General features: G+C 41.0%; 1 protein-coding gene and 1 long non-coding RNA gene across 5 annotated transcripts in view; one reads left to right on the top strand and one right to left on the bottom strand.

The window, feature by feature from the left end:
* Positions 1 to 213: 213 nt before the first annotated feature.
* HTR4 (5-hydroxytryptamine receptor 4) overlaps positions 214 to 12070 on the bottom strand; it is a 91264-nt gene continuing 79407 nt past the window's right edge. For 2 of the 4 annotated variants that reach the window (XM_071758848.1, XM_071758847.1), the window contains exon 7: positions 214 to 3014. In XM_071758848.1, coding sequence (XP_071614949.1) covers positions 2927 to 3014 — 88 coding nt within the window. In that variant the 3' untranslated portion in view covers positions 214 to 2926. Of the gene's footprint in view, positions 4110 to 12070 lie in introns of all 4 variants that reach the window. The other 2 variants (XR_011728849.1, XM_071758849.1) reach the window with 2 other exon arrangements.
* LOC139803041 (uncharacterized) lies at positions 7246 to 8884 on the top strand. The gene is made up of 3 exons (XR_011728850.1): positions 7246 to 7324; positions 8075 to 8121; positions 8804 to 8884. It is a non-coding gene; the product is annotated as an uncharacterized lncRNA (long non-coding RNA).

Genomic DNA, 12070 nt, shown 5'->3' with positions numbered 1-12070 from the left:
TGGGAGGCAAGATTGTTCTGGTAGATAAACATTAGGAACTTGTATTATTAGCCAAGAGCTCATCAGTATTTTCAAAGCAGTGGGGCTCAATTCTCCTTTTATAGTTGCTTGAGTATATTGCGAGGCAGGTGGAAAGTATTATTTGGTAGTATTTTGCATTTTGAGTGAAAGCAGTACAAGAAATTAACATGAACTTGGAGTTTACTGCAACATACATAGAAAACTTTTTATTTTTAGAAACAGCCAATGTGTTGCACATTGCTCAGCACAGACAGACTGGCACTGCTAGCCAAAATGGTCAATGTGCAGCTGAACTCAGAGGCCACAGGAGCAGCTGCCTTTACCAAAGGAAAGCAGGGACAGGTCCTTCCATGAGACAGCTTCTTTTCCATGGAAATGCCAACACTATTGATGATGGACACTGTCATTTGCTGGGTTCACAGAAGCCTCACTGAGATTATTGAGTTGTTAAGCAGGAGCTGACAGGTGGTTCATGACAGGTTTACTGGGTCCAATGAGTAATTGGATTATGCAGAACATGGGAGTTTCATGGTTGGTTTTCCATCCAAATAGAGTGTTTAAAATTGGGAAACTTTTCCAATCAGACCTATTGACCATTTTGGCTACTGTGCTACTGGTCTCACTGATAGAGTCTTCTGAACATTGTCCGTGAGTAAAATTCAGTTTGAGAAGTTCATTTTAAATGAAGATATAATACTAAAGCACATAAAAATATAAGAGAAAACACACTTCAAGGATAACAGTGGAAACAAAGAACATCATCACTATTGCATCCCCTTGCTGCTGGCGCTGTAACACTGAGAAATTTCTCAGCAATATGTTGATGCCTTTTAATGGGAACATTTTCTAGGATTTCTTTGGCACTTGAAGTGAAACAGAGACAACTTGTTCTGCAATTTTGCACACCCAAATCCAGACAAAAAGCCATGTGAGCAGTCCCACAGACGTGTACTAACGCAGCCTTGGGTGGATTTTTTTCCCAAAACTTTCAGTAATGGCCTATTTTTATTTCACCCACTATTCTGATTTGGTGTTAGCAATAGAGTTGAACAGATAAATATTTCTTTTGGGAACACAGCCCTGTAAGAACAGATCACTGTCAAACTCTTCCTAATGATAAAGCAAGAATTGGCTCAAACTGTCCCACCATCTCTTTTCAAATAGCTCATGTTCTTCCCATCAGCACCTATCACCACAAACACCAATACTTTGTCTCTTTCTAACTGCTAGCAGTTTTCTGTATTGGTGAGATTCTGGCTATTTCTGCCCTGTGTCCTTTTGAATCCTAAAGTAAAATGATGTGAAGCTTTTACATGGAAGAAGTATTTAAATAAGTCAGACACCATGGCAAGGAAGCCAGTTTTTTGTATCATGCACAATTTTTTTTCCTACTGAGCAACATTTTTTTTTTGTTCAAAGCAGGATTTGTTTGGTTTTTTTACAGTAAATACCTGTCACATAGCAACAGAAACATTACTAAATAATAATACATACAATGTTAAGCTCCTGGGTACAGAAGCCTCTAATGAAAAAAACCACATGTTCCTGATAAAAAATAATAAATAATGTCACCTTTTTACATTAAAAAGATCTGTACATGATTACACAATATAACAAAGTACAGTTTTATTGTCTAGGCTCAGAGTGGCATGTCTGGGTTAGATCTTCACCTGAAAGGGTAGAGGCTTGTAGTCTTGATCCTGCGTATTTCCCACTGCATGAAAAATTTTCCTAAAGTTCTGAAGTCTACAGCCTTGTCTGCCCTTTCCATGCAAAGGTGGAAGCAGCTCACAAGGAACATAGCAACATCTACGTGCAGGAAGCAGCTAAGGACTGAGATCTTTTCAAACAGAGATGTGCACATGGTGATATTTAAAAGTCTTGAAACTCCATGCCTCAACTGGAAGAGAAACAATAGAAAAATAAAGATGGAAAACGTGAGTAGAAGTCTGTCTTCCTAATGTAACTAGAAAGTTTTTTTTAGATGGTATATTTTTCAAGATGGCACTTAGTGATTAGTTACAGACTGACTCTGGCTCTTGACCAACCTTTCTTCTGGGTAAGAACAGCCAAAGTTTGGTCAGATGAGGACAGCACTGGCAGCTTGAGGCCTTGAGGGCCACATCCCATCCCTTGGCCTCCAAATGGCAGAGGATGGCCACTGCATTTTAGCAATTGGGCTGGACTGAAGCAGCCCTTGTCTGCAGTGAAATGTCTCTGTAGGTCGTGCTCCAGCCTGGCAGGCACTGTATGCATCCTGTGGGTCCTGTTCTGATGAACTTGGCTGGGAAACACAATAAAAGCTTTGCAGGGCAGGGTGCATCAGCAGCTCATGCTGACCTTTCATCAGTAGCTATAACCAAGAGGCAAATCGTTGCTTATTTGGCTGAAGCAAATGCAGTGCTGTTCCTCTTCTGACAGCACCGGGTCACTGGCAGGGGGGATCTTGCACAGATGAAGCAGATGTTCAGTCTCACACCATGAGAGGCTCTAACCAGAGCTTGTAATCTTTAAGGTCACGGTGTCACAGGACAGACAGGTGGCTTTTACACAGATGGCAGCTGGAAAGGAATAACTGGAGTCCCTGCACTGGGTGTTTTGTATCTGTGTTGTTTTCTTACATCGACAGTAATCAGCTCTCTCCTGGAGGAAGGCTCTGACACAGCTTTATGGTCCAGCCATCCCTGGAGACACAGGGTCCTCATCCCTTCTGCTCATGGACCTTCCTGTGCCCCCATGGAGCTACTCACATGTGCAGCGGAACCTTCATAGGGAATCAGTGCAGGAGACACCGTGACAGTGCAGATGGATGGGTTTTCATAATGTCCTGTTGTCCATTAATCCTTTGGGATTCCTAAAAGGAATCTTTTCTGTTAGCTGGGCCATTCCTCTCCTAGGACTGTGGCTAAAAACAGGACTCTTGGGATTCAGGGTCATTGTGGATGGGAAGCTTCTCATGTTCCTGATGATGCCCATTACGTAAAACAGTGTATCTGGGAGTGGGAAAAATATTTAAAAAGAGCAATTAGTGCTAGTTAAAAGGAGAGACTTGTGTAAAATGAGTTCTCAAAAACCCAGAAGTATATCTTAAGAATACATTTTCCAGATATCCTGATCCTACATAAAGCAAATGTCAACCTCTACTGTGCTCCATGACAGGAAACCAAATCTTCAGTTTGACTCAAAGCAATCCCAGAAAACCAAGAGCCTGTTGGTTTTTGTGTAGCTAAAGTACAGCTGGTAATTGAGGAAAACAGACCAAAGAACTCAGAAACAATAATTAAGGTGTCTACAATGACGCCAAAGTGTCTGAAGTAGATGATCCAAATATCCTACAAATGATGTATCTCTTTGGGCCAATAGATCAACCATAAATGAAAGCTCAAAGTGAAAGCCAAAGTAGCCTCTTCTGTCTGTCTGAATTTACCCTCTAAAGCACTAGATATTCTTTTTCAACATGATCAGACTTGGTTGCCTTAATAGAGGTATCTGCACTGTACATGCAGATACATCTACTGAACATACACCCTTAGTAATCCATCCCTTTAAACAATGACATAAATTTCAAAACTCATTGTAGTTCTACCAACAAGAAAGAGACTTGAGGTAAGAAACAAGAAAAGACATTTTGCATCTAACATTGAACAAACACTCTGCTTAGATGATCATGAAGCATACAAGTCATAATTTTAATTTTATATACTAAGTCAGACATAGCACATTGAGTGAGGCAATCCACCAGAGACCTCTAGCATGACAAAGTCTGCTACAAATGGTAGTAGAGAGGATGAGAGCCCAGAGAGCTCTCTCAACAAAGCAGACGAAGTTCAGAGGGACTTGCTCAGGAGCACAACAGACAGGGACTGCAAGCTGACTTCAAACAGGATACCAAAGAGTCAAACCTTTCTTCTTCTTCTGCAGTAGTCAGAAAACAGTTGTGCAAGATCAGCAATTTAGCGGGTGATGCAGTTTGTTACAAAGATGCATTAAGCTAAAGAGAAGTCAGTAAGGTGTCCCAGGATCTCTTGTGGCACAAAGTGTCTGTCTGAAGCCTCTGGCAGATAGCTCAACACTTCCAGCTGTTAACCCTGTGGGGAAAGAGGACGTGTGGGAGAGGAGAACATTGGTACCCAGGGTTTTGAAAGCTGCACTGCAGGGGTGATGGCTTGCTCTGGCATTGGCATCTCATTCCTAAAAATCTTACCAGCAGCTCCAGATAACTGTTAAAGGAAGGAGTCCTCCACTGGCAGGCTTTGGTGTTACTACAATTGCTTTCACACAGTAGTTTTTTTTTCAAATGAAAGTTCAAAGCTACCTGCCAGTTACTGGGCACCAATTTAGCATCAAATAAAAGACAGGATTATAACAGCCCTGGGGTTTTTTTTCACATGTCTGAACTGATGTGCTCCCTGAAAACAATTAATTTTTCAGGCATCAGTATCTATGGGAAGCAAGTTTCAGAGTGCACAGCTGCACCTGAAACTCATTTTTGAGTTTTGAAACTCATTTTGCCACTTTCAGGAACACACACCCAATGTGCCCCAGCACCCACCCACCTGAGAACCCAGGCACTCTGGGATTTATTTTACTGACCACAAGTAGAAAGCAACACTTGAACCCTGCATGTGTGGGCTGAACGTTTCAAGAGAAATTAATCAAGTAGGTTTGAGTAATAAATACATCTGAGGAAGCCATAACAGATGAGCAGAGAAAAAAAATTAAAATGTTTAAATGGATTAAATAAATTATTTGCAGCAATTAGTTGCTCAGCTTTTCTGCCTCCAGTGAGCTCCCTTGGTGGGATTTGTATGTGTTGGGATGTTAAACTACCAGGATCAATGAGAGAGAACATCCCAGGCTGCCTGGGCCCTCTCCATCCAGCTCCTCTCAGAACTGGGGGTGAGTGTTGCTGTCATTTCACCAGGCAGCTTTACAAAGATCATAAATACCATTATCCAGCAATAAAGCCCCAAAATGAGAAGGCATTACCAGCCATAAAGGAACCCTGCTGCGGGCTATTCACACACTTGCCAAATGGTACTTTAATTGTGATGACGACCAATTTAGAGATAATTGCTTCTGCATCTCCTACTATTTCTGACAGTCCAATGGACTCTTTAATTAACTGGTTGGATCAGCCCTCAGTACAGTGGAGAGGAGCTGTATGGTTTTACCTTCTGTAGGCCCACAAGAAGAACAAGAAGGTCCAGAATTATTCTGGGAACTCGGCAAGAGCTGGGGAGAAAACACCAAAGGGATGCAGTGGCTGTTTGTAACCTTCCCACTTTTATTCCCTGCAGAGATATCCCCCCCCACCAACTTCTACAATGCGTTCAGGAAGCAAAACCACAGAACTACTGCTGGGTTTTGGCTTCCCCCAACTGCAATGGAAAACAAGCACCATTTCCATGGAGCCTGAGATCCCTACTTAGTCCTCTCCTCCTGTTGAGCAAACCCCAGTGTCTAGCTCTGTCCCGTAAGGTCACACTTGTCTCTGGAAAGCAGAAAGCAGTGCAATTTGGGGGCAGGGCTCCGGGCTCTGAACACAAAAGATAACTGCATCCATTCCCTTGGCAGAGCATGACCCAGGAGGAGAGGAAGCAGTACCCTGATGATGTGTTTTATTGGAGCTCCCAGCCACCAGTGCTGGTTCCAGAAACAGCTTCTAACAGTCTGGAGACAGTGTGTGGGGTCCTTTGGATGGAGGGGAACAGACAGGAATTGGAAGGTAACTGCTCTTTCCCAAAAATGCTTGCAGTGTCTGTATAAAGCTGCCTGCACTGGTTACACACACCCAGGGCCCCTCTGCACCAGCCTGGGAAGCACAGATTGTAGATCTGTGGCTGTTTTACCCCAAATTAATCCCATTTTTTAACTGTAGTCCTTTTTCTAAACACTCATCCCCATCCTTCTTCCCTTAGCTCCCTGCAGACTCAAGTTCACCATCCTGCAGGCAATTGACACTGGTGGCTGCTGTGAAGGGCAAGGGACCCTGTGCAGGTCCAGAAACTCTGTGAGGTCTGGAATCACATTAACAGATACTGCTCACTGATAACAAACCAAGAAAGAGAGCCCAGCCAGCCTTCCCCAGCTGCAGCTGAATCACTAATGGTAACAGTCCTATGTGACAGCACCTCCTGAACTGTCCAAAGCCTCAGAACAAACACTGGGCACTGATGTCCCCTCAGCATCCTCGGCCCCTTTAACCTTGGCAAGAGAAACAATTTTAAGTAGATGGTCCTAATACTAGCAGAGAAAAAAAAAAAAAAGAAAAAGAATAAAATAAATGCTCACAACTGGCCAAGGGTGGCAAAGCTTTCAGCTGGGCTGAAGACAGATTAATTAATGGAGGAAACCACAGCCCTGATAAACTCACTGTAGGGGCACACCTGTCTTTGCTCTCTTTTTAGTAATCCTTTCCCTGTGCACCTGTTTACACCATTAATTGCTCCCATTTTTTAACTGACAGAAGATGGTTCTTGTTGTCCTGACATTCCCTGGAGGCTGAGGTGAGGTTTTGCAGCTTTCCCTGGGCTGGGTTGGGAAGGGTTTGCTTCTGCGTGGAGAGAGGTACCTGTGAAACTTCTGCCATTTAAATCCATTCCCCTTCTGCCCCCAAAATGATGGACACGTCATCACCAGAAGAGACTCTGCACATTCAGACACATTCCAAATACCTCCTGGTAATGTAAGAACGTAAGAGAAAAACTTTGTACCAAATTTCTTTGAAATTACAAGCGACATTTTTCATTTAAAGGCACTGCAATTTGTAGTTGTTTTTGAGGTGTCCTTTATTAGTGTTTTATATTAACTTTTTTTTTCCAACTGTTGCCTTCCAAATTAAATATTAAGTTAACCAAAACTCTATAAACTCTAAATCTGTGTTTTTCTGAAAGTAGAACACTGTAGTCTAAGTTACAGAAGAAGCCTCTTGTGCTGAGCTCTGGCCAGCTCCTTCTGAAGGCAATGCATATCCTGAAAAAATGTACAGGCTAATTTAATTTACATCTGGGAGATTTAACAGGTTGGAATAGATGATTAAAGAAGGTCAGAGGATCTGAGAAACATGCAATTATAAAGGCTTAATTGCTAGGTCAAAAATAATGAGTTTCAAGGTAAAACCAGAGAGACATAGAAAATTCTCCAGAAGTTTTCACTGTTGCAAGTATTTTCCCCATTTCCAGTCTGGTGCAAGTCTGCAACTTCCCACAAGAGAGAAAGGGAAAGGAGAAGGAAAGGAAAGCAAAAGGAAAGGGAAAGGAGAAAGGTGAAAGGAGAAAATAAAAGAAAGCCTTTTATCAAGGTGACTGCTCTAACTGCTGTGTTATTAGCAATTTCGTACGAGTCTGCCTCATCCACATTTATACCACATTTTAAGTGGAATTGAACTTCAAATTGAATTAAAAATTGAAAATTTTCTGAGATTTGAAAATTGTGTTGGTCCATTTTTCTTTGTCACAGCTGCACAACTGTTCAGAGCTTTCCCATCTGGAATATGTGCAGCACCATTATTGTAACTTCACACTCAATATAGTGTCCATATCTCAAAGCTCCATTTCTTTCAGATGGACTTAAATGGAAAGAATAAATATCTCTTCAATATCAAACAGGGATCACAGCTAATAATGACTTGGCAGACCAGAGTAAGTTATTTTAATGAACGCATCATTCTGAAATAAGCCTTCCACCATCTGTTCAGTCCCATAATTATAAATGCAAACAATATAGTTCATAAATGTACTATAAAAGAGAGAACCATTCAAGATGACTGACGACTGAATTGTTAGTTATTCCAGACGGTAATGCATCTGCTCACTTCATTCCCATTTCAGGAGCAGGTAGAAAACAATCTTTTCATTCTGTATTTTATGGCAGTCACTAACCCACAGTTAATGATTGCCTGTAGATTATGGAGTATCATTAAGTGCAGTATCATTTCTGGTTGGCTCATTATTTAGCCATGTCTATGATGGAAGTGCCCAAGAGAGATCAAAAAGATCATCATAAATCCCAGGGTGTCAGGAATAAACTTTGAGCATGGCTTTTTTTTCAGAACAGCAGGAAAGAAACTGTGGTATTGAAGTCTCCTCCAGGGTAAGGGTAAAGATGACAGTCCTGTTTGTTCCCTGAAAAGATGCTTTTGGCATTTTGAAAAATTGGGAAATCTTGGGAGACACTCAGAAAGTAGAGAAGAGTGTCAACATAAAATCCAAGAATCTCTGAATATGCTATTTTAATGTGTGACATTTTTCATTTTGAGAGAGGCAAAGAGAAAATACACAAAAGGTCAAAATGAAATGTGAAGAAAAATGTTGTTTCACTCCCATTTTCTGTTGGAAGAAAAATGAATAAAGATAATAGGAATTAAATGTATTTTCATGAAACACTTGATTTTAATACGGCTGCATATTTAATTTGCAAAAGGTCAGTGCAGAATTGTCCCTCTCTCACAATCATCAGGTTCATAGACTCCATGAAATTAAAAGCTTCCTATAAATCTGTAATTTCTGGGCTGAATGATTCCTGCTTCCAGCCATGGAAGTGAACTTCCATATTTGGCCATCAGTAGAAAAAAAAAAAAAAACAGAATAAGAACAATACCACCCCTACTCAACGTGATTCCCAGAGCAAAAGGGAGACAGAAATTAGGAGCTCATTCTGTAATTTTGTTTCTCTGTATCAACAGTGCAGAACAAGGTAAATCGAGATCATATGCAATGCTGCTAAGCTACCAATGTGTCCAACACTTCCAGGATTAATAGATCCTATTGTTTCTCTGTAGGTTTTTCATTTATTCCTGTTTCTGAGCAAGATACTTAGAAGATTTCCTAGCAACAAAGTTTAAGCTTATTGTATATCATCCTTCTGCTGCATCTGCTTGGCCTCCAACCCAGAGGAGACCAAGAAATAATCAGAGGTGGGTTTGCTAAAGGTAAGTCTCCCACTGCACCCCAGAATCTGCTGAATTTATCTTCTAAATGTCTGAGAAACCAATTAATACAAAGAGTGTGTGAACTGGGAAAACACAGTGAGAATGCTCCAAGGGAAGTCCCTCAGATATCAGACTTACTCCTTGAACTCTCTAAAGAGATCCCCTTCATGTTCTTCTCTTGGTTGCTGTCAAGCCCAGGGCTTCCCCCAAGAAGCTGAAGGAAGGGGGATTTCAAACCAGATGAACCCAGGTGTGGGTCTGGTGAAGCCATTAAGGCTGCTGCTTGGGAGCTGAGCTAACCTGGGCAGCAGACAAACATCTCCATCCCCTTCTAGGATTATTGCTCTTCATTGCAAGCTGACAGCCTGCAGAGCCTGTAAAGATGTGGTAAACCTGAGTGAAATGGCTGGGGCAGATCGTCTGCTAAATCACCTAATGGAGCTCTGGTACCAACCAGACCTTTTGCAGCCAGGCCCAAGAAAGCACAGTAATGTGGCCAAGAAAAACAAATTAATCTTCTGCAACAAGCCCTAAAACAGGGACCCTCCTTTGCCTTCAGTGTCTCCTATTCCGATTTTGGGGAGGGATCATCTATCTGTATGTAAAAACTACCAAGTCAATGGATTTGATATCTCAAGCAACATCAGTCTACCCACAGTGAGAAAATATTCTTAAATTCTTAGAATGCCCTAGCCAAGTTTGAAGTCTGTCGTAGTCTTACTATTTCATGGTGGTTTGCTTTGTTTTTTTAAATAAAGAGGAGCAATTCTCAGTGGACCATTTCCCCTCAGAGATGATGCAGTCCTTTGGGAAAACATGGGTAAAATCAAAGGTTTAATTTTCCCATTAGAGCTGAATAGTGAAAACCTGTATCTCAGGGAAACCTGTGGTTCATAAATTATTTATACAGATATGACAGCAATGCCTTTTTTTAAGTCCTTTGTAGTCAAATGTAAATACAAATTTGTCTCTATCTCATGATAACTACTTTTTTCCCCCTCTTGAGCAGTTACATTAAATATCTTAATTATCTTTAAATCAAATAATGCTGTTCAGATCTTGTGAGCTGGAGTTAAGCACTCTTCATTCTTCACTAAATTTCAGTTAGAGGTTTCAAAAACAGCTGTCTCCAGCCCACATAACACAGCCTCCAGTACATTTTGTAAGACTTCTACTTGCCTCCTCAGATTTAAAATTAGCAGACAGTTCTCCAAGTAAGCAAAGCCTTCAAGTGAGAGAAACATGCTGCTGGGAAAAAAAAATATACTTTTTTTTTATCTATCAAGTAACAGAAAACAAAGAAAGCTTCTATCAATACATTTGTTTCTCTCCTTTCTTTTTCCTTTGTTCCATCAGTGGTGAAGGATGCTTTCCTTAGTTCCGTGCTGTTCTCCCACTCTTCCAAGCCAGCTCTGGCTGCCACTGCCTCTAATGAGCTGCAGCTCCAGGACACACTCCCAGACCATCTCAGCACTCCTGTGAAGTACCAGGAAAGTCAGAGAAGCTACATGAGGGATGTTCTTATCCCCAAAAGCAGAGGTGTGCAGATAATGCTTGGTGGATAGTTGAGGCACTGACAAGAAATGTTTTGGGTTTTTTTTTTTCTTTTTCTGGCAAAACACCGAATTCCCTCAATATCACTTATTTTTGTGTTTACAATAGAAGCGTGTCTTTTTTAAGGGGGATGTTTAACTCCTCTTAAAAGTGCAGGCAAATAATAAACTGAAATATGATTTTGAAATGAAATGTCAAAACATTTCAGCATCTTGCTTCCTTTTCATTTTCTCCTGCTGCAAACATTTGCTGAGCTTGACCCAGTCAGTTTATTTCTCTGGAATTGAAAGTGCTCGTTACATCTTCCTCTTTTTTATTATTCTTTTTACTGCCAGCCTATATTAATGAATCTGGTCTAAGAAAAATTACAGGAATCCATTTAAGCTACTTTCACTTGAACAGATTCTTGTTCCATGAATGCAGGGAAATCACATCAGTCTCTCTTGTAGAGTGCTGAACACAACCCCTCACTTGGCAAGGAAAGTAGACTGGATAGAAGTTTATTAATGAAGATAACTACTTAGGAGCTTGGCCTGAGTCAGCCAAGGCATTCCACAGCAAAGAAGCAAAGAGTCAAATTCAATAGAAGATAGGGCTGAAGGAAAACATTTTTATATGTCCTTATGTTTGGGTAGTGGCTAGAACCTTTTACATGATGTCATGAACTCTCATTGCTGTACTGAAAAATAACCTCTTTAAATGATAATTACATTCTTGATAGACATCAAAAGTTAAAAAATAGTAACATGACTACAGATACAGAAAGATGTTAAACATGTACTAATAACAACAAATATCAGCTAAGATCTTCAGTGATGTATTCTAATAAATTGTTTCCAAAAGACTACCAGGACCCAGGACACCTCAAGACTTCAGAGGTGGCTTTTTCAGCAATTCCCATTTTTTTGACTGTGGGCAAAGCATGCCACTGCTCTTTCCTTGTGGTTAAAAAAGAGGCAATAATATTTCCTTTTGTATTTTAGCCTCTTTGAAACAATCATTGTGTTCTTTCAGTTGTACTTAGAGACTGGTACAACCAAATCATAGTTTGGTTCAGGGCTGTGGTGCTCCAGCAGCAGCAATTAATCACCTACATAAAAATATATTTTTTCAAGTTTAAATTGTCAGAAATTCTTCCCAGGACAGAACAACCTAAAGCAGTAGGAAAGGTGCTTTATTTATTGAAGAGCTTCTTTCCTCCACTAAGTCTTTTGCACCCTCAGAGTCTGGGAATATCCTGCCTCAGGGTCACTGACCTCAGTGATGCTATCAGGCTGGCAAAATAGAAACAGGGAGATGATAAAGTTTAGTTTAGACCTCCTGTTTCTCATTGCACTGTCACAGGAATTGGATTCCACCTTTCCTCTGGTTCTTCTAGCAGTGGTTACAAAAAGGCCAAAGCCTCCCTGTGCTGGCAGCTCTGCAGTGCTGCTCTTGTGATGCTGAGACTCAGGTCCAGGCACTCCCTTATACAGAGCAGCACCAACCAGCACCTGAGTGGTGATATTGTTGTCCTGTTGTAAACTTCAGCATCTCAGGTTTTACCTGGCATAATTTCAGAGA

The sequence above is a fragment of the Heliangelus exortis genome, chromosome 15 (genome assembly GCF_036169615.1).
Source record: "Heliangelus exortis chromosome 15, bHelExo1.hap1, whole genome shotgun sequence".
Taxonomy (NCBI): domain Eukaryota; kingdom Metazoa; phylum Chordata; class Aves; order Apodiformes; family Trochilidae; genus Heliangelus; species Heliangelus exortis.
This window is presented reverse-complemented; position numbering and strand designations above follow the sequence as displayed.